This window comes from Vipera ursinii (assembly GCF_947247035.1).
Source record: "Vipera ursinii genome assembly, chromosome: 1".
Taxonomy (NCBI): Eukaryota; Metazoa; Chordata; class Lepidosauria; order Squamata; family Viperidae; genus Vipera; species Vipera ursinii.
This window is the reverse complement of record NC_139512.1, coordinates 129,455,394-129,483,105: the sequence shown is the minus strand read 5'-3', so window position 1 is coordinate 129,483,105 and position 27,712 is coordinate 129,455,394. Positions and strand designations below refer to the sequence as shown.

Sequence of the window (27,712 nt, the reverse complement as noted above, 5' to 3'; positions counted from 1 at the left end):
TTATTTTTTTATTCAGAGGAAAACTTTGAATTGTTAGAGTAGTAACTTTTCAGTAATTTGAGCAAATGTCCAGAAGCCAGATATCTGCCTCTCCACTCTGGACATCCATAGTCCTGCTCCAGTTTTGCTTTCCTCAGACAGAATTCCACAGCCTCTTCTCTGAGCTACAAAATAAAACAATTAACATTTTTGGAAGAAACTTGATAGAACACAGTCTAAATGTCTCTGCCCACTGATTCTATCTAACAGGGCTTCCCATGCAGAAGTAGAACAAGAGCAAAACTTGTGTAGGAGCTCTGGGTTATATCCAGCCATAGGTGAGGGGACTTTAAGTGGTACATCACAATCTCGTGTTCTTGACTATCACACTATTCAATAAAAACACCCCTTTTTGGGTGCCAGTTATCTTAACTCTCCAGCACTGAACTTAAACTCCAGGCAGATTCAAAAGGGAAGTTAAAGGTACCTTAATTTTTTTATAATGATTACCATTCTACAGCAGCAATCCGTTGTGCTTGGAGATGTAATTAAGACTTTACATTGTAGGCCATAGCTTTGCTTGGTAGTCTTTGCTAAAATCACTGGTTCTGCTCCTTTTTTCCCCATTAGAGGGATGGAGGAAAACACTGAACAGTTTTGAGAGAAAATTACTTAAAAGGATGCCTGCACCTAACAGCAATCTTTATAATAGATTTGAAAGTAGCTTCCAAAGTACAGTATATTAAAAGAAGAGGAGGAATCATCCACTATTAAAGGAAATATTTTTAGAGTATTGCTGGTGCCAAAGTTTTTCTTCCTGAGTTTACGTGACTTTATAGAAAGCATTTATGAGAAGAAAGGTCATTTGTGAAGAAGCATGACATATATTTGGAGGGAAAAAAGTGAAGTTTCTCTTGAAAGAATACTGACTGACAGCCCTTCAACCAGCCTTGTGAAGAAAAGAACGTTAGCCCATTATGGTTTCCTAAGAACTGAGTTTAGTCTGTTGGTGATCAGTGTGTATTCAAAAGTGAACAAGAGAAAACTGCAAGCATATATTTGAAAAAATAAAATGAAAAAATAACTAGAATGGATGAATTGTTATCCTAATTGTCTTCTATTCATCTACAAGTATCGATTGTCCCCTAGAATTGAAGTATACCCAAATAGAATAAATCTACTTAAATTAATGGGTTGTATATTATTCTTGACAGTTTCAGTCAGTTCAGTGGATATACAGGTAGCCCTTACTTAACAACTGCAGTTGGCACTCCAATCATTAAGCAACACAGTTGTTAAATGAAACCACACCCAACTTAATACATAGCTTCCACTACAATTGTTAAATAAATCACCTGTGATCATTAAGTGGGACTTCATGTGACTGCACCTTGCAACTTACTGACAGCTTCCTCATTGATTTTGCTTATTAGAAACCAGTTGTGCAGGTGGAAATGGCAATCACATGAGCTTGGGATGCTGCAGTTGTCTTAAAAGTGCATCAGTTGCCAAGAGCCTAAATTGTGGTTACATGGCCATGGGAACGCTGTGACTATTGTAAGTTCAAGTACTTTTTAAAGTGCTGTTGTATAAGTTCAAATAGCAGCTAAATAGGGCAGTAGTTAACTGAGGATTGTTGTTGTTAGCTGTGAAGTCGTGTCCGACCCATCACGACCCCATGAACAATGTTCCTCCAGGCCTTCCTGTCCTCTACCATCTTCTGGAGTCCATTTAAGCTCACGCCTACTGCTTCAGTGACTCCATCTAGCCACATCATTCTCTGTCGTCCCCTTCTTCTCTTTCCCTCAATCTTTCCCAGCATTAGGCTCTTCTCCAGTGAGTCCTTCCTTCTCATTAGGTGGCCAAAGTATTTCAACTTCAGGATCGGGCCTTCTAAAGAGCAGTCAGGGTTGATCTCCTCTAGGACTGACCGGTTTGATTGCCTTGCAGTCCAAGGGACTCACATGAGTCTTCTCCAGCACCATAGTTCAAAGGCCTCAATTCTTTGGTGCTCTGCCTTTCTTATGGTCCTACTTTCACAGCCGTACATTGCAACTGAGAAGACCATAGCCTTGACTATACGCACTTTTGTTGACAGGGTGATATCTCTGCTTTTTAGTGTGCTGTCTAGATTTGCCATGGCTTTCCTCCCCAGGAGCAAGTGTCTTTTAATTTCTTGGCTACAGTCCCCATCTGCAGTGATCTTGGAGCCCAGGAAAATAAAATCTGTCACTACCTTCATTTCTTCCGCATCTATTTGCCAGGAATTGAGAGGGCCGGATGCCATGATCTTGGTTTTCTTAATGTTAAGTTTCAACCCAACTTCTGCACACTCCTTCTTCACTCGCAACAAGAGGCTCTTTAGTTCCTCTTCACTTTCTGCCATTAGAGTGGTATCATCTGCATATCTTAGGTTGTTCATATTTCTCCTGGCAACTTTTGATTCATCTAGCCCTGCCTTTCTCATAATGTGCTCTGCATATAAGTTAAATAGGCAGGGTGACAGTATACAGCCTTGCCAGACTCTTTTCCCAATTTTAAACCAATCAGTGGTTCAGTGTCCAGTTCTCACTGTTGCTTCTTGACCTGCATATAGGTTTCTCAAGAGACAAATAAGATGGTCTGGTACTCCCTTCTCCTTAAGAACTTGCCACAGTTTGTTGTGATCCACCCAATCAAAGGCTTTAGCATAGTCAATGAAGCAGAAGTAGATGTTTTTCTGGAACTCCTTAGCTTTCACCATGATCCAACGTATGTTGGCAATTTGATCTCTAGTTCCTCTGCCTCTTCAAAATCCTGCCTATAATTCTGGTAGTTCTCAATCCACATACTGCTGGAGTCTAGCTTGTAGGATTTTAAGCATAACTTTACTAGTATGTGAAATGAGTGCAATGGTGTGATAGTTTGAACATTCTTTGGCACTGCCTTTCTTTGGAATTAGAATTAGAACTGATCTTTTCCAATCCTGTGGACACTGTTGAGTTTTCCAAATTTGCTGGCAAATTGAGTATAGCACTTTTACTGCATCGTCTTTTAAGATTTTGAATAGCTCAGCTGGAATATTGTCACCTCCACTAGCTTTGTTGTTGCTCAGCTTTTCTAAGGCCCACTTCACTTCACATTCTAGGATGTCTGGCTCGAGGTCAGTGACCACCTCATCGTGGTTATCAGGGACGTTAAGCTCGTTCTTGTACAGTTCTTCTGTGTGATTTTGCCACCTCTTCTTAATCTCTTCTGCCTCCGTTAGGTCCCTGCCATTTTGGTCCTTTATCATGCCCATTTTTGCATGAAACGTTCCCTTCATCTCTCCAATTTTCATGAAGAGATCTCTGGTCCTCCCTATTCTATTGTTTTCTTCTATTTCTTTGCACTGTTCATTTAAGAAGGCATTCTTATCTCTTCTAGCTATTCTCTGGAATTCTGCATTCAGTTGGGCGTATCTTTCTTTTTCTCCCTTGCCTTTTGCTTCCCTCCTTTCCTCAGCTATTTGCAAAGCTTCCTCAGACAGCCATTTTGCTTTCTTGCATTTCTTTTTCTTTGGGATAGTTTTAGTTGCTACCTCTTGTACAATGTTGCGAACCTCTGTCCATAGTTCTTCAGGCACTGTCTATCAGATGTAATTCCTTAAATCTATTTGTCACCTCTACTGTATATTCAACAGGGATATGATTTAATTCATACCTGAGTGGCCTAGTGCTTTTCCCTACTTTCTTCATTTTAAGCCTAAACTTTGCAAGAAGAAGCTCATGGTCTGAGCCACAGTCAGCTCCTGGTCTTGTTTTTACTGAGTGTATATAGCTTCTCCATCTTTGGCTGCAGAGCACATAGTCAATCTGATTTCTGTGTTGACTGTCTGGTGATGTCCATGTGTAGAGCCGTCTCTTGGGTTGTTAGAAAAGAGTGTTTGCTATGACCATCGTATTCTCTTGACAAAATTCTGTCAGCCTGTGCCCTGCTTCATTTTGTACTCCAAGGCCAAACTTGCCTGTTATTCCGGTTATCTTTTGGCTTGGCTTCCTACTTTAGCATTCCAATCCCCCATGATAAGGACATCATTTTTTGGTGTTAGTTTTATAAGGTGGTGTAGAGCTTCATAGAATCGGTCAATTTCATCCTCTTCAGCACCGGTGGTTGGGGCATAGACTTGGACTACTGTGATATTGAATGGTTAGCCTTGGATTCGAACTGAGATCATTCTGTCATTTGGGGATTGTATCCCAGTATTGCTTTTCCTATTCTTTTATTGACTATGAGGGCTACTCCATTTCTTCTGAGGGATTCTTGCCCGCAGTAGTATACCTGATGGTCACCCATTCCTATCCATTTTAGTTTGCTGATTCCTAAGATGTCAATGTTCAGTCTTGTCATCTCTTTTTTGACCACGTCCAGCTTGCCTTGATTCATGGATCTTACATTCCAGGTTCCTATGGAGAAAAAATCTTTACAGCATCGGACTTTCCTTTCACAACCAGATACATCCACAGCTGAGCGTCCTTTCGGCTTTGGCCCAGTTGCTTCATTCTTTCTGGCACTACTAGTACTAGCCCTCTGCTCTTCCCCAGTAGCATATTGGATGCCTTCCAACCTGAGGGGCTCATCTTCCAGCGTCATATCTTTTTTCCTTTTGGTACTGTCCATAGGGTTTTCATGGCAAAGATACTGGAGTGGGTTGCCATTTCCTTCTCCAGTGGATCACATTTTGTCAGAACTCTCTGCTATGACCTTTCCGTCTTGGGTGGCCCTGCACGGCATATCTCATAGCTTCATTGAATTACGCCAGCCCCTTTGCCACGACAAGGCAGTAATCCATGAAGGGGAAACTAAGGATTACTTGTATTCTAAATATGACTAAGTCTTGATTCAATCCAAACCTGCTGTAAATATAGATTTTTAAGAAGGTAAATACAGTGTTGGACTTTTCTCCCAAAGAAGACTGTATTCTATAATGTAACCCCACAATTCCCTTGTGGACCTTATCATCTCACTTAAAAAATTTTAAGAATCAACAATAGCCTTTCCAACATCCCGTGGACATGCCAGAGCGAACCTATCCAAGCAGTAGAGGCATGTATTTTGATAAGATAGACTTAGTCCCAATTGCAATATCCAAACTGGACTTTATTTTCCACACACATGCCTCTTTATGGAAACTGGTGTTTGCAGTTTCTTCTCTGTATGTATTGTTGAGGCATTTGGATAAGTGAGCTTGTTTGTCTTTGCCTTTTCATGGGTTTGCTTCTAATAGCTTTTCACCTTGTAGGGAGATGGGTGGCATAAACAAACAAACAAATGGTTTAAGATCTGCAAGTAAGTAAGGGAAATAAGATGTCTAAATCCTTCAAGTAAGCAAGGGACAATTGTATGTTTCAGAAAATAATAAATGTTGGGTCGTAATAAAAATAGCACCAGCAAGTAGAAAGTAATGATATCATCAGAGCTGGGTGATCTTGCTGCAGTCTGGTAGCTTTTAAAGTAGGCTCTGTGAATTTAATTTGCGCTTGTTGTCCCTTGGAGCCAGTTTGGTGTAGTGGTTAAAGCACCAGGCTAGACACTGGGAGACTGTGAGTTGTAGCCCTACCTTGGGCACAACGCCAGCTGGGTGACCTTAGACTCTCAGCCCTACAAAGAAGACAGTGGCAAACCACTTCTGAAAAACTTTGCCAAGAAAACTTGCAAAGCAGGGATTTGTCCAGGCAGTTTCTGAGAATTGGACACAATTGAACAGAAGGGGGGAAAAACCCGCTGTTCTTCACACAATATCCCTCACCCATAATGTTATGTGAAGTTTATGAATGTCACAATAATACATGTGATAATAATAAACATAAAATAAGTATTTTTGAGAGCTGTCTGTTTCTACAAGGGCAATTTGGAAATAAGCCTCTGTTTGGTTATCAATGACAGACACTCGCAGATACAGAATAATAATAATAACAACAACAATAATAGTAAACAACAACAACAACAACAACAATAATAATGATGATGATGATGATGATGATGATGATGACAACAACAACAACTTCTGGAGGCAGGTTGTTCCATTGATTAGTTGTTCAGACTGTCAGGAAATTTCTCCTTAGTTCTAGGTTGCTTCTCTCTTTGGTTAGTTTCCATCCATTGCTTCTTGTCCTGCCTTCAGGTACTTTGGAGAATAGCTTGACTCCCTCTTCTTTGTGGCAACCCCTGAGATATTAGAACACGGCTATCACGTGATCTTGATTCTATCCCTCTGTTAATGAAGCCTAGCAATGTGTTGACTTTTTTGGCAGTTGCAGCACACTGTTGGCTCATATTTAGGTGATTGTTCACTAGAACTCCGAGATCCCTCTTATAGTTATCACTATTGAGCAAGGTACCACCTATACCAGTGGTGGTGAACCTATGGCATGCGTGCCAGAGGTGGCACTCAGAGCCCTCTCTGTTGGCATGCGTGCCACTGCCGCCAGCAGCAGGTCCATCAGGCCACCACCACTGTCTGGAACAGGAGCCCCGCCCAGCACAAAGGAGGTGGTAGAGCAGAGGTCACCAACCATTGTCGATTGATAGACTGGAAGAAAAAGGGGGAAGCATTTTACATGCACAGGGCTGCGAGCACACACGCGCTGCAAATGGGATGGGGTTAGTGCCTCAGTGATACTCACTAGCCCTGCTTCGTTCTTCCATGGTGCAGCGTCTTGTATCTGCACCCCGCAGTGCTGCGGCGGCCATTTTTGCACCTTGCAGCACAGTGGCCCATTTTTGTGCGGCCCTGGCACTTTGTGATAAATAAATGGGTTTTGGGTTGCGGTTTGGGCACTCGGTCTCTAAAAGGTTCACCATCACTGACCTATACTATACTTGGGCATTTGGTTTTTCTTGCCTAAATGTAGAACCTTACTTTTTTCACCATTGAATTTCATTTTGTTAGATAGCGCCTGATGTTCATGTCTGTCAAGATCCTTCTGTATCTTAAGCCTATCTTCTGGAGTGTTGGCTATTCCTTAAGCCTATCTTCTGGAGTGTTGCCAGCTTGGTGTCATCTGCAAATTTAATTAGTTTCCCATCTGTCCCCTCATCCAAATCATTGATGAAGATGTTGAAGAGCACTGGGTCCAGAACAGAGCCCTGGGGCACCCCAATACACACTGCCCTCTATGTAGATGCAGTTCCATTGAGGACCACACGCTGAGTACAGCCAGTCAGCCAGCTACGAATCCATCTGGTGGTGATGCTGTTTAACCCACATTTTTCTATCTGATCAAGTAGTAGGTTGTGGTCTACTTTATAAAATACCTTACTGAAGTCCAAGTAAATTATATCCACAGCATTCCTCTGGTCCACTAATTTTGTCACCTGCTCAAAAAACATTTATTATACACATTAGAAAACTACAACATTACATTACTTTTCAACATAATCACCATTCAAATTGAAATTCCTTAGTAGTAGTTGCTCAGTGCCAAATCTGGGCTATTGGGGGGGGGTATCAAAAACATTCCAAACGGAACTGCTTCAAAAGTTCTTGATTGCATCTAGCAGTGTGCAGGCAAGCATTATCATGAACCAACACCACACCGGAAGTCAGCATGCCCCAACACTTGTTATGGATGGCTCGTCTGCGTTTTTGTAACATTTCACAGTAAATTTTCTGAATTGATGGTTGACCCACACTCCATGAACTTCACTAATAGTACTGTTTTGGCATCTTCACATTTGGCAGGATTTTCTATGGGACCACTTCTGGTGTGGTGTTGGTTTAGGACAGGGGTAGGCAACCTTGGCTCTTTTATGACTCGTGGACTTCAACTCCCAGAATTCCTGAGTCAGCCATGCTGAGGGGAAAGGAAGAGGTTTCCAAGCTGAGCCATGCTGGCTCAGGAATTCTGGGAGTTGAAGTCCACAAGTCATAAAAGAGCCAAGGTTGCCCAGCCCTGGTTTAGGATAATGCTCACCCACATACCACTAGACACACCTAAGAACTTTTGAAGCAGTTCTGTTGAGATATTTTTGATCATGCCCCCCATAGCCCAGATTTGGCGCTGAGAGACTACTACTAAGGAATTTCAAACTTCGTAAGATGTTATGACAAGTGCCTCAATTTGAATGGCAGTTATGTCAAAAAGAAATGTAATGTTGTAGTTTTGTAATGCATATGATAAAAGTTCTGTATCTGCGAGTGTCTGTCATTGATAACCAAATGGAGGTTTATTTCCGAATTGCCCTCGTATTATGCCAACATAAGCCTCCCTAGATGGTGAATCAATATTTTGTCTCCTGCCATGTGACATAGATCTTTTGACCAAGTAGTATGGCATTGGAGGCATCATTCAGATTGCAGTGGTTCTTATATACACCTAAAAATAATAATGAAAAAAGACTGCGGTGGGGGAGGGTAAGTAACAAGACAAAAAAATCATTGGGATGACTGAACTGAAGAATTGGATGTGAAAAGCTATGAACAGGAAAAATACTGCAGTTAACAAGAGGATTGGTATTATGCTGGCAGATCAGAGTTGCTTTATTTTTTAAGTGCTACAGAAACAAAGGAGCTATGGCTTTCATTGATATAGCTATAAGAAACCTCTTTCACTTCTACCTGTAAATTACGTAACTATGAATGATAGCAAAGAATTGTAGGGTGTGTGGTGGGGGGGGAGAGTATTTGTTAGATTTGAGATCATTAAGATTCAAAAGGGGCTCCTGGCTCCAGAATGATGATGGTGTTGTTTTAAGTTGAAGAAGGACAGTAGAATTTGGTGAATTTTCTAGGCTTTTAAATGTCAAATGCTCCTCTTGAATAACAGAAAGATCAAAATGAATCAAACCAAATGTGAGCAGATTTCTTTCAAATGCTTACATTTCAAAATAGTTTCTAAGCAGATACTCGCACAAAGGAACCAACAAAATTAAATCCTAACTCAGTGTGACATTTTGAGTGGAAAGAATATCTGTGTTCCATGAAATTCCCTTAGGCTCAGATTCAGAAGGTCTCAAGACAAACCTTATATTCTGATCTTATTTCTTCTGCAACCCTAGAGACCAGAATAAGTATTGCTTACCCTTGTAAACTTTTCACGTCTTCCTTATATGATAATTTAATGTGTTTATCAGCCCTTCTGCCACTCAGAAAAGCTATTATGAATATCAGGCGTCATTATAATTCTAGAACTAAATTAGATTATATTTTGCCCTCTGTGGGTTGCTTCCTATGGTACCCTGCACCATGTTACAGGAATGGCTATGGAGAACAAGTTCATAATGCACTCCCTTACAGTCTTTTTAACATATTATCCATCAGAGAGAAGAGGGGCTTTGGAGTTGGCACGTTTAGGGGCATCCTTAAAATAGCATCAAAGCAGGAGCACTTTTTGCAATTGTTGTGAAGAGTATAGGCTGCACTTGGTCCACCACTACTTGAAAGGGAGGTTGAACCCAGTGTTGAAGAAAAAGTCTTCTTCATGTTCAGTCCAAGCTGGGGATAAATAACACAGCGACTGCTTTAGAAGGAAGGTTGCGGTTTATTGAAGAGGAGAGCCAGTCAGAAAGATGGCTCTGGAAGAAAGAGAGAGCACATGTAGGGAGTGGGTTTTTATACCCTCCGGAGCCTTTTGTTTAGAGTTGTTCCTGGGGCATGAACTTTGACCTGAGTCTGAGTGTGCCTTTCTGGTTTTCTGATGGTGATGGGTTAATCCTATTATTTCCCAAAGGTCATATCCTGCTTCACTGTGGCTGTGGCTGATGACTTAGATTTTTGGTGTTGATTCTAGGGATCTTTCTTCCTAATCCTAGTCTCCTGATTCCAGTCTTTCTGACAAGATTATCTGCATTTCTACAGAGCTGGTTTCTGCTTGGGGGAGGGAGACCTGGGGCTATTAAGAAAAAACAGCAGGCTTTTCTGCCTCTTTAAGATCCTTTTAGGAAATATATTTTTCTGCCCTTTTAATATTTCTTTCTCTGGTGGGGCTGTTCCCACACCAGTAAGAATTTCTTTGAATCAAGTAAGAGAAAAGGTTCTGTTAGGATTCTCCTAGGTGACCTCAGGTAAAGTGGAGTGCCTGCTGTCTTTGGAGTCCCTTGTTAAGATGACATTTGTCTTCGACCTTTTCTTTCTGGCATTTTTCTTGTTGAAACTACTCTGGCTGGCAAGAATAGTTTGACAATATCACTTGCAACAATGAAGACAACCTCCTGTCCTTGAGAGATTCCAGAGTAAGTGACTGGGGGTAACCTTTCAGGCTTGGCCTAGAAATGAAGTGTGTTGGATCACTAGCTGAACTTTGAGCCTCTGCATTCCTCATTCTCTTTCTTCCTGATACAAACTATCTGAAATACAATGTATTTGTGTAATACAGTCCCTAATATGAAACCCTAGTGCAAAGTCAAAACTGAATTCTGTTAACCACTTGTTGAAAAAAGAAAAAAAAAAGATGTGGGAAGATGTTGCCTATTTTTGTCATCTTCCTTCCCCCCCACCAGGTTCCTTTAACACTGAGCACCTAAGGTCCTATTCTTATTTTTGTTTGATTGATTTTGCATCCACAACTCTTCCAAGGATTCAGGCCACCCAGTCTGGAAGTCTCTGCTTTGTTTAAAAGTCTTTTTTTTTAGTTTTCTGCTGCAGGACTTTAAAAAAAAGGAGAGCAGAAACTGCTGACACTATTCCTGACAGGACTAGGAATAAGAAAGTTGTAAGGTGCTTCCACAATACTCAGCTGCTTAACTAAGGCTGAATCAGCAGTGTTCCCCGGCACTTTAAATAAAGCTCTTAGCTTTAGCATGTCAATTCATTTCTATTTTTGTTCAGGGTATTATTGGGGAAACTAGGCCAGTTATTTAGTCGGAATTATTTGCTCTGTGGCACTTTCTTTCCTTGAAGTGATATTGTTCCTTTGCTCCTTTGCAGACTATTTCGGTTATGTTTTACTTGAATGGGACAGGCGGTGTTTGGCAAAATCTGGTTTCAATAGGATTTGATAAGAGTCAGACTTTTAGACGATGAACTTATTTAAGAGCTAATGTCTTATTTCTCAGAACTGACAGGATAGAGTGGGAAGCCAGGGGTCAGTTTTCTTCCAACCTGTTGTTCTGGCAAGAAACAAGATCAGCCACATAAGAATTGAGAAATGACAACAACCATTACCCATGTAAGAATGTCAAACATGGATAGATCAGACTGAAGCCAATCAAATACCTGGGAAGCCCACAAGCGAGGCATGGGGTAGTAATGTCTTCTCATTTCTCCCAATAATTATGAACATATCAGTATAACCAGTTTGGTCTAGTGCAGGGGTCAGCAACCTGAAACAGTGAAAGAGCCACTCGGAACCGGTTCCCTCACAAAAGGAAAAACTGGGAGCCGCAAAAAAATGTGTGCAAATGCGCGTACATACGCACATGCGCAGAACAGGATTTGACTGAAGAGTGGAGCCAAGGCGAGATATGCACCTACCCTGCGTATTTGAATTGATTGGTTGAACTTTTTTAGTCCCACTTTTTTTGGGGGGCTGCACATGGCAGAGGACTGGGAGCCGCACGCAGGAGACGGCTGAAAGAGCCGCATGCGGCTCCGGAGCCGCGGGTTACAGACCTGTGGTCTAGTGGTTAAAGCACCAGGCTAGAAACCAGGAGACTGTAAATTCAAGACCCACCTTAGCCATAAAAGCCAGTTGGGTGATGTTGGGCCAGTCACTCACTCTCAGCCCACTTCACCTCAGAGAGTTGCTGTTGTTTAAAAAAGTATTCTAATGGATATATTTGTCGCCTTGAGTTATTTGTAAATATAATAAAGGCAGGATACAAACAAATAAATAACTGATAGCCACATACTAGTATAACTGACTTTGAGAATTGTTCTAGTCCTCAAGCATAAGATTGGTAGCTACCATATTTTAAGAATTCCACTGCCGAATGATTGTGGTATGCAGAAATCTTTATTTTTAATCACTTTGGCTCTCCCAAAGTTAGTTTCACCAGATTCTTGTAAAAAGGGAACTGGTCAGGTCCCCAAGTGAACTGACTTTTGCCCATGATAAGGATGTTGTGAATCATCAAGAAGAAATATCTACAAATAAAAATGGTTGCTCAGTATAAAAATCTGCCCTACTGTATATTAAGACTAGCGTCAATGGCTGGTTTTCCTGTCAATATGTGATGTTGTATAAGAAGAGAAAGAACCTAACCCATCTCTGTTCTGTTGGTACCCCCAGGTTGCATTCTTTAAGGGTGAAAGATGATCAATCTTGTTGCTGCAATGCAATAAAAATAGGCTTTGGGACAGTGTTTTTCATATCAATATATTTTCTTCCCATCTCAAGGATAGGAGAAACTACATTACTGTTGCTCTGTGGATAAACTCTACCCATAGCCTTCTGAGAATTACTTCACCAGAAATAATCACTATTTTGAAAAGAATGAGTGGAATTATTTTATCCATTAACCTTGAATTGAAGTTTAAGTGTTACTTCACACTGCAGACTCAAGCGATATGTGGAATGGGGAATTGAAGCATCCAGTGGTGGGCAGTTAGGTGAGTCACAGATGGAAAGTGGGTGAGTTTTATGTTCTGACCCTCAGTATTATCCAGATTATTGTAGCTGCACATACTATTTGACTTAATATTATTAAATTAAATATCAAATATATTATGTTGCTGTAGTGGCCATCTACCTTGACTTTCTGCTGGATGGTGATGTCATCTATTAATACTTGTATTCTATGTACAGTAATTGTGTATTTTGTTAATGTGTAAAAAATGAATTGTTCCCCCCCTGCCCAAATTTATGTTTATGTAGTGCTGAAATTCTCTATATGTCTGCAAGTATCGATCTTGGTAACCATACCGTCTGTGCATTATGTAGTTTTTTTAAAAAGATTTTTAAAATATAGACAAATATAAAGTGTGAAACTGATGTATATAATAAACAAAAGCGTCAGCTTCAAGTATCATTTTTATTTCAGGAGAATGTTTTTGGATCAAATAATTGTTAATAAAAACTGTGTGTCATTGCAGACCAAAATTATATTTCCTTTTCAAAAAAAATGTTGAAGATGAGTTGGGATAGGAGTGAATAAGAAGATGATGTGATAGTTACCAATTGACCTGGCTAATAATAAATAAACCTTTTGTGCCTGACTCTTTTCACCATGTTGATTGTTTTGTAGGTAGACAAATTCCTATTTTTGGGAAGTGCCTGTGACAACTTTTGAAATCTTTCAAGATCAGTTGGTTTTTTGGTTTTTGTTTGTTGGAGGGTTTTTTTATACCTCATGACTTTTTTCTCCTAATCCCGATATAAAATTTACGGTTAGCTTATGGAAGTAATGATGATAATGATGATTGCTCTGGCATGTGAAACAGAACCAATTTGGTGTAGTGGTTCAGTGCTGTCCTAGAAAGCAGGAGTCCATGAGTTCTAGTGGTCCCTTTAGACCAACCTATATCCAGAGTTGGTGTTATGAGGAAAATATGAGATGGGTATTATAGGTATGATAGATAGATAGATAGATAGATAGATAGATAGATAGATAGATAGATAGATAGATAGATAGATAGATAGAGTTGGATAAACTGATTATTGAAACCATTACTTTCTATAATAAGATGACCTAGTTTGTAATACGTGTGTGTGTGTGTGTGTGTGTGTGTGTGTGTGTGTGTGTCCCTGTTATGACCCTATAATCTCTTAACTGGGAGTAAAATCGGAGCAGCTGGATGGAGCTGAGTATTTACTGACTGGCTGCCCTTCCTGACACCATGCGGAGTTCGCACCAGACATTTTTTTCTTTGCGCCCAGAGAGAGAAGTATCTGCCCATACATACTTACATGCATGCATACATATAGATAAAATGAGAACAGAAATGAGAACAGAAATCATTTTAATTTTGTGCTCTCGCCTAACAAACTATTTTAGATGTTAAGCAAAATGGCTACTAAGTAAACACATGAGAAAGATGAGAAAGACTGCAAAGATCACTGACTGCTGCTGCCTCAATTAGATAATCTTTCAAAAAGTGTTCTATCACCTGTTATTTTTAGCTTGAAACTGACCAGATGTTAATCAATTCCACACTGAATTGATTGGTCGTCGGAGTTAGCTCGGGAGTTCATGGCTTCCATGACAGCCATGGGCCTGACCCAGGTTATTGAGGGCCCTACTCACGAGGGGGATCATACTCTTGACCTGGTGTTCCTGTCTGGACAGTGGTTGGATGATCTGGGAGGGGGTTCTCCGTCCATCACCCCTCTGTCATGGTCAGATCATCACCTCCTGAGGCTGGTTTTCCGTCATGCCATCCCCCGCTGCTGGGCGGCGGAACCAACCAGGTGGTTCCGCCCCAGGCGCCTAATGGACCCGGACCGGTTCCAGAGGGCGCTTGGGCCGATACCTATCACCCTTACCCACAGCCCAGTCGATGCTCTGGTGGAGGCCTGGGAAACGGCTGCCACCAGGGCACTCGACTGCGTTGTACCCATGCAACCTCTGACTCGGCGCAGATCCCATTGGGCCCCATGGTTCTCTGTGGAGCTCCGGGAGATGAAGCGTCGGAGACGAGGTCTAGAGAGCGGTTGGAGATCCAGCCGATCCGAATCCGACCGATTGCAGTTAAGAACCTTTATAAGGTCTTATCTTGCGGCGATAAGGACGGCGAAGTCTAACTACTTTGCCGCCCTTGTCGCATCCGCAGATAATCGCCCGGCCGCCCTGTTTAGGGTGACTCGCTCCCTCCTTAACCAGGAGGTGAGAGAGGATCCCTTGCAGGGACGAGCCGAGGAGTTTAGTCATCATCTGGCGGACAAAATCGCTCGGATCCGGACCGGCTTGGACTCTGACTGGGCAGAGTCTGATGTGGAGGAATCAGGCGGTCTTGAGCATGTTATCTGGACTGAGTTCGACCCTGTTTCCCCTGATGATGTGGACAGGATCATGGGGAGACTGAGCTCCACCACCTGTTTGTTGGATCCGTGCCCCTCCTGGCTAGCTTATGCGGCTCGGGAGGGAACACGAGGCTGGTTCCATGCAGTAATAACTGCTTCTTTGAAGGAGGGTGTCTTCCCTGCCGCCTTGAAGGAGGCGGTGGTGAGACCCCTCCTCAAGAAGCCTGCTTTGGACCCGGCTGTTTTAAACAACTATCGTCCAGTCTCCAACCTTCGCTTTCTGGCGAAGGTTGTTGAGAGTGTGGTGGCGCATCAGCTCCCTCTGTTCCTGGAGGAAACTGATTATCTGGACCCGTACCAATCGGGCTTCAGGCCCGGACACAGCACGGAGACGGCATTGGTCGCACTGGTGAATGATCTCTGGAGGACTAGGGACAGGGGTTGCTCCTCTGTCCTGGTCCTATTAAATCTCTCAGCGGCTTTCGATACCATCGACCATGGTATCCTGCTGCGGCGTCTCAGGGGGTTGGGATGGGAGGCACCGTTCTACGGTGGTTCTCCTCCTACCTCCGGGGCCGCTCGCAGTCGGTGTTGACAGGAGGGCAGAGATCCGCCCCGAGGTCTCTCATTTGTGGAGTTCCCCAGGGGTCGGTTCTCTCACCTCTCCTGTTCAACATCTACATGAAGCCGCTGGGCGAGATCATTCGTGGTTTTGGGGTGGGGTATCACCAGTATGCTGATGATACCCAACTCTTTCTTTCCACCCTGAACCAACCCAGTGATGCCCTCTCCGTGATGTCCCGGTGCCTGGAGGCGGTTCAGGTCTGGATGGGGAGAAACAGGCTTCATCTCAATCCCGCCAAGACTGAGTGGCTGTGCATATCGGCGTCTCGGGTTAACCATGTTATTCCACCTCTAATGATGGGGGGTGAGGTGTTACCCCCCGTTGATAGGGCTCGCAACTTGGGCGTCCTCCTGGATTCACGGCTCAATTTTGAAGATCACATAGGAGCCGTGACCAGGGGGGCTTTTGCACAGGTTCGCCTGGTGCGCCAGTTGCGTCCCTATCTGGACCGAGACGCCCTACGCACAGTCACTCATGCGCTTGTGACCTCCCGTTTGGACTACTGTAACGCTCTCTACATGGGGCTGCCCTTGAAGACCACTCGGAGGCTTCAACTGGTGCAGAATGCGGCCGCGCGAGTTGTAATGGGGGTTTCCCGATACTCCCATGTAACACCTCTACTCCGCGAGCTGCATTGGCTTCCGGCTGCCCTCCGGGTGTAATTCAAGGTGCTGGTTATCACCTATAAAGCCCTACATGGCCTGGGTCCGGGATATTTGAGGGAACACCTGCTGCCGGCATCAAACGCCCTTCGCCCAGTGCGCTCCCACAGGGAGGGTCTGCTCAGGGTTCCGCCGGTGAGAGATTGCCGGCGGGTGACACCCAGGGATAGGGCCTTCTCAGTGGGGGCGCCTGCCCTCTGGAACCAGCTGCCGGTGGAGCTGAGTACTGCCCCCGACCTCCGATCATTCCGCCGGGGCCTGAAGACCTGGCTCTTTGAGCTCCCGGGCCCAGGCTGAGGAGAAAATTTTAACTGGGGTTTTTAAGTGTACAGGGTGAATTTAATATTTTTAACTGGTTTTTAACTTTTGTATGTTTTGATTTTTAATTCCCTGTAAACCGCCCTGAGTCCTCAGGGAAAGGGCGGTATACAAATGTAATAAAATAAAATAAATAAATAAAATAAATAAATACACTCATGGTAGAAAATGAATTTTTTATTATCATTTATTACTATCATATTTGCAAAATTGTTGCTTATCCAACGCATTGTTAAACCAGGATTATCTGTACAAGTAGTCATTAATGATAGTACCGTAATAGGGACTGGAATTTTTGTTACTAAGCAATGCACTTGTAAAGTGCCTATGCTGCATAACAATGGAAATTCTGGCATTCTTGCTGCTGCTGAGCAAATCACTGTGGGTCATTAAGTGAGCAGATCACATTGTGATATTGTAATTGCAATCACATGATTACAGAGGTGCTGCAACTGATGTAAGTGCAAGGATCTCTTATAACTACTACTTATTCAGCACTGTCAAAAGTTCAAATGGTGGTTGAACCATTGTGTTCAGCTTATTAGCAGATTCACTTATGGACTAGTATGTCTGATAATACGTTTTTAAAGTACCTGCATATAAGTCCATCCAGGGATAAGCAGACCCTTGCACTTTTAACCAAAATACCATGAAAATTGGAGGTCAGCTTATCCATTGGTGTATTGTTCATGGTATTTTGGTTAAAATTTTGAGGGACAGCTTATCCCTGAAGGGCGGTGTGATAGCTCAGCGGTTAAGGCACTGAGCTTGTTGGTTGGAAAGCTGGAAACCCCAGTTTAAAGCCTGAGCACCACATGGTGGGGTGAGCTCCCATCCTCCCTCCAGCTCCTGCCAATCTAGCAGTTCGAAAGCATGCAAATGTGAGTAGATAAATAGGTACTACTTGGGTGAGAAGGTAACACTGCCCCGTGATGTCATGCTGGCCACATGACTACAGAAATGTCTTCAGACAGTGCTGGCTCAATGGCCTTGAAACAGAGATGAGCACTGTCCCCTAGAATCGGCAACAACTAGCGGAGTAACATCCTCAGGACTCTTTTAGCTTTACTTTACTTATCCATGAATGGTATATGGGTATACCATTATATTATATATGAGGGTATACAATATATCTCATATGAGTTGAAGAATTTAGATATATCTTGAAGTATGAGAACTGTAATTTCTTAGAATATGTAAAATTTTGTCTTGAAGCTATATACTATATACAGTCAGTGCTTTTTTTGTAAAAGAAAAAGGTGCCGGAACTCACACATGTCATACAACCCACCTTGCCTACCCTACAAGGTTCCATCCAAAAAAGGTGCCGGAACTCCGTTCTGAGCATTCTATGAGAAAAAAAGCCCTGTATACAGTATATTATGTATCTATATAGTCGGAGATTCAAGTCACACAGGAAAACCCTGGGTGCAGTTTTGAGAAACCTCCAGAGTACACACACACACACATACACACATATATATACATATATACACATATATATATACATAGGTAAAGGTAAAGGTTCCCCTGCACATGCGTGCTAGTCGTTTCCGACTCTAGGGGCCGGTGCTCATCTCCGTTTCAAAGCCGAAGAGCCAGTGCTTGTCCGAGGACGTCTCCGTGGTCATGTGGCCGGCATGACTAGATGCCAAAGGCGCACGGAACGCTGTTACCTTCCCACTGTAGTGGTCCCTATTTTTCTACTTGCATTTTTACGTGCTTTCGAACTGCTAGGTTGGCAGAAGCTGGGACGAGTAACAGGTGCTCACTCTGTTAAGCGGCACGCGGGATTCGACCCGCCAAACTGCTGACCTTCTGATCGACAAGCTCAGCGTTCTAACCCACTGAGCCACCGCATACCTATATATATATATATACATACATACATATATACATATATACAGTGCTTTTTTGTAAAAGAAAAAGGTGCCGGAACTCACACATGTCATACAACCCGCCTTGCCTACTCTACAAGGTTCCATCCAAAAAAGGTGCCAGAACTCCGTTCTGAGCGTTCTATGAGAAAAAAGGCCTGCATATATACATATACATATATGTTGATCACAAGATGCCGGCGCGTTCACACGCAGCGGCTCTGAGCTCCCGGTACTGGTGTGTGGTGATTGGATTAATATGCGTATGGATGAATGTGCACAGTGTAGTGCAAGGGGCTAAAATAGCCTACTCACGTATAGAGGTGTTAACCATCGGACTTGCAAGGCAATCTGAAATTACTAATCATTTTCAGCAGTCACAAAACATACCGAACTGCATAGCAAGGCCTCCAGGATCTCCATGGATTGTCTTCGGGCTGGGGAGGAGACGACGTAAGCGAAAAAGAAAGGAGCGAAAGCAAAAACGTGGCTGCAGGGCTGGGATTCTGACTCGACTTCGAAGGCAGCCTTTTAGACCAACATTGCCGAGCCTTTTTCTGAGCAATGCCAGATCCCTCGTCCATAAAATTGACGAATTACAGCTGCAGTTAGCAGAAAGCAGGCCTCTCCAGGAATGCTGTGTGATCATTGTCACGGAGACCTGGCTACATTCAGAGATACCGAATGAAGCTGTGGAGTTGATAAGCTGAGTTTTTCACCGCTCTGACAGAGATAAACGCTCTGGGAAGGGTAAAGGAGGAGGACTGTGTGTGTACATACACTGTGAATGGTGTGTTAACAGCAGATGGGTATACACGTATTGCTCCCCAGATGTGGAACTGATGACTGTTATATGTAGGCCTTTCTATCTGCCTAGAGAAATTACTGTGGTAATTATTATAGCTGTTTATGTTCCACCTGATGCCAATGTCAACATGGCACTTTCTAAGCTGTATGACATCATCACCAGGCAGCAGCAAACTCACCCAGAGGGCACTCTTGTCGTGGCTGGGGACTTCAATCAAGCTTGTCTGAAGACAGTTCTCCCTAAGTTTGTACAGTATGTGCAAGTTTCCACCAGAGGGAAGAACACTTTGGACCATGTGTATTCCAATCTGAAACAGGCATACAGAGCTTTCCCTCTTCCCCACCTGGGTACATCTGACCATCTTTCACTCCTGTTGTGCCCAAAGTATGTTCCTCTCAGGAAAAGGACTCAGGCAGTCACAAAAAGGGTCAGAACCTGGCCAGTGGGTGCTCTCAGTCAGTTGCAGGACTGCTTTGAAACCACTGACTGGAGTATATTTGAAGAACAAGATCTAAATTCATATACAGATGCCGTACTCTCTTATATTAGAACATGCACTGATAGTGTAACAACGGATAAGTGCATTAGAGTTTACGGGAACTGTAAACCCTGGATGACTGCAGAGATACGAACACTCCTGAGAGCCCAGGATTCTGCCTTTAAGGCGGGGGACAGGGACAGATACAGAGAGGCCAGGGCAAATCTCAGAAGAGGCATTAGGATGGCAAAACAACAATACAAACAAAAGGTGGAGAACCATTTAGCGAACAACAATCCGAGGCAAGTATGGCAGAGACTGCAGCACTTAACCAACTATAAGGGCAGCACGAGGAGCATGGCAAACACCAATGCCTCGTTGGCTGAGGAGCTGAATATCTTCTTTGCCCGCTACGAGGTTAAAAGACCAGACCGGCCTTCTGACTCTCAGCCACTCACCCTGTGTGAACACCAAGTGAGAGCTGTATTGAAGGCTGTGAATCCCAGCAAAGCCGCAGGCCCAGATGGGGTGCTGGGGATAGTGGTCAGGAATTGTGCTGATCAATTAGCAGGGGTCCTGACAAGGATTTTTAACATCTCCTTGCAAACGGCATGTGTACCATCGTGCTTGAAAGCAGCTACCATTGTCCCAGTCCCCAAGAAAACTGCAGTTGAGTGCCTGAATGACTACAGACCTATTGCATTAACGTCTGTAGTCATGAAATGCTTCGAAAGATTGGTTCTCCAACATCTTAGGACATGCCTCCCACTGGACTTTGATAAACATCAATTTGCCTACAGGGGAAATAGGTCGACAGACGATGCCATAGCTACTGCTTTACACTCTGTAGCAAGTCATCTCAAGAAGCCTGGAAGTTACGTCAGGATGCTTTTTGTTGACTACAGCTCGGCTTTCAACACCATTTTGCCGAGCATTCTCATCAAGAAGCTGACTGACTTGAAATTCTCCCCCGCCATCTGCGATTGGATTCAAGACTTTCTTAGGGATCGGTTACAAACAGTGAGGGTCGGCTCTGCTTTGTCCACCCCCCTGAAGCTTTGCACCGGCACGCCACAGGGCTGTGTGCTTAGCCCCTACCTGTACTCTTTATACACTTATGATTGTGTATCATCTGACCCATCCACTGCGATAATCAAGTTCGCAGATGATACAACTGTGGTGGGTCTTATTACAGGTGGGGATGAGACAGCATATAGGGCGGAGGTACAAAAACTATCCATATGGTGTAGTAACAACTTGCACCTAAACATCGGCAAGACGAAAGAGATGGTGTTAGACTTCCGGAGAAAAAAGGAGGAACCTGCCCCACTTTACATCGGAGAGAACTGTGTAGAGAGAGTTTCCTCCTTTAAATTTCTGGGAGTCTACCTCTGTGAAGATCTGACCTGGAAAGTTAACACAACTCAGGTGGCTAGAAAGGCCCAACAGAGGATTCACTTTCTTAGGGTCTTGCAGAAGAACAGGGTAGAACAACGGCTAATGACCCTCTTTTACCGGTCTACTATAGAGAGCGTCCTCTCGTATAGTATTGTGGTTTGGTATGCTGGTCTGACAGCCGCGGATAGGAAAGTATTACAGAGGGTAGTGAGCACAGCACAAGACATTGTGGGCTGTTCCCTGACACCACTGGATGACATCGCCAGGGCTCGTTGCCTTGGAAGTGTGAGGAAAATTCTCAGGGATGACTCATACCCTGGACGGTATCTCTTTATTCTCCTACCATCCGGTAGGAGATATAGGAATATAGCCAGCCGTACCAACAGGCTGAAAAATAGCTTTTATCCGTGGGCTGTTAGGCTTTTAAATGGGACATAATCTTATGCAGAATTGACTTGGGAGGCCGGTGTGTGGTGTAGTTGGTTCACATAGTGTGGTGGGATGGAGGGTTTGTTGTCACTGTGTGTTGGGGGGAGAGAGCACGAGGGGAGGCTCAGCTAATCTCAATGTACACATGTTGTACTTTGACAATAAAGGTTTTATTATTATTATTATTATTATTATTTACATATATACATGTACACACACATATATATACATATACATACACATGCACACGCACACGCACACACATACATACATACATATATACATATATGCATATATGCATATATACATATATACATATATATACATATATATACATATATATACATATATATACATATATATATATATATACATATATATATATACATATATATATATATATACATATATATATATATACATATATATATATATATATACATACATATATATATATATATATATATATATATACATATATACATATATACATATATACATATATACATATATACATATATACATATATACATATATACATATATACATATATACATATATACATATATACATATATACATATATACATATATATATATATATATATATATATATATATATATATATATATATATATATATATATATATATATATGCCTAACAAACTATTTTTGGAGAATGCACTGAAATGCATTCCAAAACTAAGTAGGGTCTTCATCTAGAAAAACCTGAGCACCCCTGCTCTGTTTTTAGTCTGGAAATGATACAACAACAAAGAGCAAACAAACTGCCTTCCATTATCTATCAATCAAATACCTGCTGATAGTTGCCTATCATGAGACTTTTTCACATACAGAGCAGACATAAAGCATCCATTGACTAGGTTGCTCATATTCAGTATAAACACACCTCCTGAACCATCTGCACTTTTAAAGATAAAGGAGATAAAGGAGAATCTATTGAAATGAATTAAAGAGTATCTTTTATTGAACCATGTCTGTCTCTCCTCTTCTTTTTCTTGCTCTCTCCCATAGCATCCTCTTCGCAGACATTGAGGGTTTTACCAGTCTCGCTTCCCAGTGTACTGCTCAGGAGTTGGTCATGACGCTGAATGAACTCTTTGCCAGATTTGATAAGCTTGCTGCTGTAAGTAGGGTTTATTCTTTGCTTCCTCAATTATGGTGGTATCATATTTTGGTCTATTGCAAATTGTCCATTGTCTTTACAGGCAGCCTGGCAACATCCTGGATCGTGAAATAAAAGTGCATTTTTCCCCCCTGTTTTGCAGGAGAATCACTGTTTACGTATAAAAATCTTAGGTGATTGCTATTACTGTGTATCTGGATTACCTGAAGCCAGAGCAGACCATGCACACTGTTGTGTTGAAATGGGAATGGATATGATAGAAGCCATTTCGTAAGTATACACTTCCCATGGTGGAGTAATGACTGTATATCAAATGAATATGCCGAATGCTTTAAAACTATAGTTTCTGAAATTCCTAGTCAGTAGTGCCAATGCCTGATAGGAATTCTAGGTGTTGTAGCCCACCACATGATAAGGCATCAGATTGGAGAGGTTAGGTATAGACCACAGGTCTGCAACCCGCGGCTCCGGAGCCGCATACGGCTCTTTCAGCCATCTCCTGCAGCTCCCAGTCCTCTGCCATGTGCAGTCCAAAAAAAAAACCCTGTTCTGCGCATGTACGCGCATGTGCACACATTTTTTGCGGCTCCCAGTTTTTCCTTTTGTGAGGGAACCGGTTCCGAGTGGCTCTTTCACTGTTTCAGGTTGCTGACCCCTGGTATAGACTGATCTTTAATAACATCCTCAATTGGAATGCTAACTCAGTAATAATGCAAATGTGTGTTGGCACCATTTTCCATAATGTTGCATAGTGATGTGATGTAGCAATTAAAGGGATGGATTGACACTGTCGAAACTTCATTTTAAACATGGCGCTTAGTGGATAACTTGGAGCTCAATCTGGCCTACCTCCAAAGGTTATTATAATGAAAATAAAAATAAGGAGTGACTGCTTATGGGTTCCTTAGAAGAAAGGCAAGATAAAAATGTAAAAAATAAATCCTAATATCAGTAATAATCATGACCTTGCCTCATTTCCCTTTCTTCAAAACGTTACATTGATGACAACTTTGTCAATAGAAGCTTCCATCTTGAAGTGGATATTATTCAGAGGCCAGTCTGACACTGGATGACACTAAGATTAAAGCATTGCACATCAATATCCACATTTCCCCTGTACAGGACCACAATTGAGCCCAAAATTTCAGTTGCATTTTATGGCCTATTTTGCCACAGTTGTTAAGTGAATCACTGCAATTTTTAAGTGAATCATGCAGTCATGATTCCCCCATTGACTTTGCTTGTCAGAAGCCAGCTGAGAAGGTTAAACATGGTAATTGTTTAAAGCAGAGGTCCCCAACCTTTTGGGCACCAGGGACCGGTTCAGTGGAGAGAGGTTTTTCCGTGGACCAGAGGATGCATCGTTTTGTGTGCTGCCTGCATCTCTTGGATGGGGCTTTGCCTTTTTTGTGCGGCCCGGTTGCTGACATGCGCGGCCTGGTACTGGTCCACGGACTGGAGGTTGGGGACCCCTGGTTTAAAGAGCTGTGGTGGCACAGTGGTTAGAATGCAGTATTGCAGGCTAATTCTGCTGACTGCAGGCTGCCAGCAGTTCAGCAGTTCGATTCTCACTGGCTCAAGGTTGACTCAGTCTTCCATCCTTCCGAGTTTGGTAAACTGAGGAGCCAGATTGTTGGGGGCAATACGCTGACTCTGTAAACCACTTAGAGAGGGCTGCAAAAGCACTGTAAAGCAGTATATAATTCTAAGTGTTAGAAGTGCTATTGCTCTAATCAATGGTTCTGGGACAGTGCAAACATCATAAATATGTGCCAGTTGCCAAGCACCCAAATTTTGACCATATGACTATGCGGATGCTTCAATGGTTGTAAGTGTGAAAACCAGGCTTAAGTTCCTTTTTGCAGTGCCATTGTAATTTCGGTCACTAAATGAATGGTTGTAAGTCAAGGGCTATTGGTACTCTGATAGATAGCCAGAATTGTACCAGCTGGAGCTGTGAGGGTTTTGCTTAGCTGATAACGTGCTTCACTTAGCACAAATCATGCTAATTCAACATTTTCTGGCATCTGCATGAACACAGTGTTAGAGAAGCTTCAGATAGGCTGGCTTCCGTATAAACACTTCTGCAATAAGAGGCTACTCCTACCCTAGTTAAATTCCCTCAAGGCTAGATTGATCCCAGGTTATGCAGAATCTCAAAAGGCATATGTGTGTGCATACACACACACACACACAAACATAGTCTGGAAGTTGCAATGCCATCACCTGGGGAAGTCACTACAGTTGTTGTGACCTATTAAGCTATTGGATACCAAAAGGTACCTTAAAATTAATGTAATACAAGCATTTGATTGCTTATTTCCTTTAATTTTAATAGAAAGTAGAGGCACCCTGCTTTTTCTAAGTTGCACCTATTATTTCAGGGTACCTTGTAGATTTCTGTCAAGGCAGGGTAAAGAATTTTAAGAGCTTTCTAAATTCTTACACTTTTATTAACTAATTGCTGAAAGTTTGCAAGGCAAAAAAGCTATGTAAATTTATCAAAAGAGCTTCCTAAATGGTCCAGCAATTATAATGACTGCCAACTCAGCTTTTTAATCTTTATTACTTTCATTTATCTGAGAAGCCTTCTCTCTTCATCAGGGAAGACGGAGGAGGTAGTGAGAACAGAAAGTCTCTCACTCCAGATTTAGAAATGAGGTAAAGGTTGTTAAATAATTTTCATCCCACATAAAGCAAGAACCAGGTTTTGGAAAGGTGACAAGGGATGATTTGTAAACAGAGAATGGAATACTTTTCCACACCTATTTCCAACTCTTGTTGTAAACACAGTACAAGTCTTTGCAAATGCCGCATGTTTTACTAACAACCTCACTAAAATCCTTTGGATTGTGTGGCAGGCCAAAATACTGTCTTAAGGCCAGAGTTGATCAGAGGCCTTTGTTACAATTTCTAACTATATAGAAGACATCTTATTTAGTTTTTCAATTCATGCTATTTGTTTAAAAAAAAAACAGCAATCCACAGGGGACATAATTGGGCTCTGGGGGATGGAGGCAGCATTGTGACACAAACCCTGCCTCTTTTCTGTATATATCATGATATCATAAACACTTCAAGGGAACAGAACTTGGGATGAGATGTTAGAATGCTCCTTTATGAGAACCTGTCAATGTCACTGATGAACATTAAGCATTTCATCCATATATATTGTCATTCTATTGTATTAGGTAAATTGTATTTGTTTTTGTAAAATCTCACATATATTGTTACTAAAAGATGATTCAAATTCGGTTCTTTTTTTTTGGAAAAAAATTACCAGCTATTTTAATTAAAAATTGCTTCAGAATATTATATTCTCACGAGAAAAAAAGATCATTTTTTTTATCCAATCAAATGAAATTGACTGCTGAAAAGTAACCAAGTTCCCGCTATGATTAATACCAAAAACTTTTCCAGCATTATATGTGTTGCGTAGTGGGTTCTGGAGAGCAGTAAGGACGCCGAGACGATGAGTACAGCATAGCAGCTTTTTATTGGTAGAAGTGACTGTACTGTGCAATAGGGGTTACCTGCGCCCTTTATATACCTGGCCAGGTACACATCCAACCAATCAGGGTGAACCTCTGTTTCCCACCGAAAACTGATCCCGGCCACAACAGTTTCGGTTCAGCGCTACCTGGTGGTAGCTGTTATGCAAGTGCTTAAGGTGTTCCATTGAGCTCTATACGTAACAATATGGGTGCTCATTAGTAACACTGAAGCTGAGCCTATAGTTATAAATAGTTAATATCATTTTTATTCCAGTACTTGATTGTGGTTAACAAGTATGTGTCTTGGCATTATTTAAAACTAGAAAATTAAAACCCTAATCATAAGAGAGCTGTACTTGAACATAATTTTTACTCCCATAAAGAAATGCTCATTAATTTATTAATATATTTAAAATATTTAAGTAGAAAGGAGGCATTTCTCTCATAATATATCAATTTTGGTGCAAAATTAATTTTGCAATATTAATACTTCCCCACAAACATTAGATATTTATCCATCTTTTAATATTGTCATTCATCTGAGTAATGCTATTGAAATTTGATGGGTTAGGGCAGGGGTTTTAATATGTTTTTAATTATTGTTTTAAATTTGGGCATTATATTTAATCGTTTTTTAACTTTTGTATTCTGCTTTTATATTTATTGCCCTGTTCACCGCCCTGAGTCCTTCGGGAGAAGGGCGGTATAAAAATATAATAAATAAATAAATAAATATTCTTGTGTCTTAAACAGAATATTTTCCAGGAGACAATAATTTCCAGGTATGTAATAGATTCTGGAAAATAAGCATCTATTTGCTCAGAAACGTCTTGCTGACTGGGATAATATTTCATTTATTCCAAATTACTATTTAGCCAGAATAATAATTTCAGATTAAAGTGAAAGTTTTCTTAATCATCACTGAAAAAAATATCATCTGCATATAATATCTTAGATTTAAATTTAGACTCCCTGGATTTCACCAGTTTGTTTTATTAGGCATGCCAAGAGTTCCAGCATCAAATTAAAATTAGAGGAAATAATGGACATATTTGATATATTTTAATTACTAGCCAGATGTACCCATTAGTATTACATAAACAGATGAATTATAATAATACATTGTAATTCACATCTAAATTTGAAACAAAAATTAGATTTGAATCAAATCAAAACTCTTCTGCATAGACGCCAGCCCAACTGGTTCATGTTTATTAGCATGCAAAGCTATTACAGAAACCTCAAGTCTTGTATTGACTGAGGCACAATGTTTTTTCATGAGACTGACTGTTTAGGATGAATTGAGGGAATACCTTCTGTAATCTTCTTGCCAAGATAACTCTACAAATCTCAGTGTCAAACATTTAACAGAGACTCTAAATGTACAGAGGATCTTTGCCACCTTTCAAAATTACAGTGATGTAAACATCATAGTATGTACAATACCTGGCATATCTTTAGTTTCATAAAATGTTTGAAATATTTTCAAAGGTATAACTTTCTCCATATAATTTTTATATCACTCTATTGTTTTCTATGGGACCCAAGATGCTTCCAGATTTCCTGTAGTATTTAAATAACCTGGCAACAGACTTGTTATTTCTTGAAGATTTGTTGTGTTAAAAAAACCCTGCTCATTA

The 27,712-nt window shown here is 41.7% G+C and overlaps 1 protein-coding gene across 1 annotated transcript in view; it reads left to right on the top strand.

The window, feature by feature from the left end:
* The window catches only part of ADCY5 (adenylate cyclase 5), a gene marked incomplete at its 5' end in the record, with an annotated part of 252,773 nt that overhangs the window by 168,977 nt on the left and 56,084 nt on the right, over positions 1-27,712 (top strand). The window contains 2 exons of the mRNA XM_083377968.1: positions 22,467-22,578; positions 22,721-22,848. Coding sequence (XP_083234094.1) covers positions 22,467-22,578; positions 22,721-22,848 — 240 coding nt within the window. The remainder of the gene's footprint in view (positions 1-22,466; positions 22,579-22,720; positions 22,849-27,712) is intronic.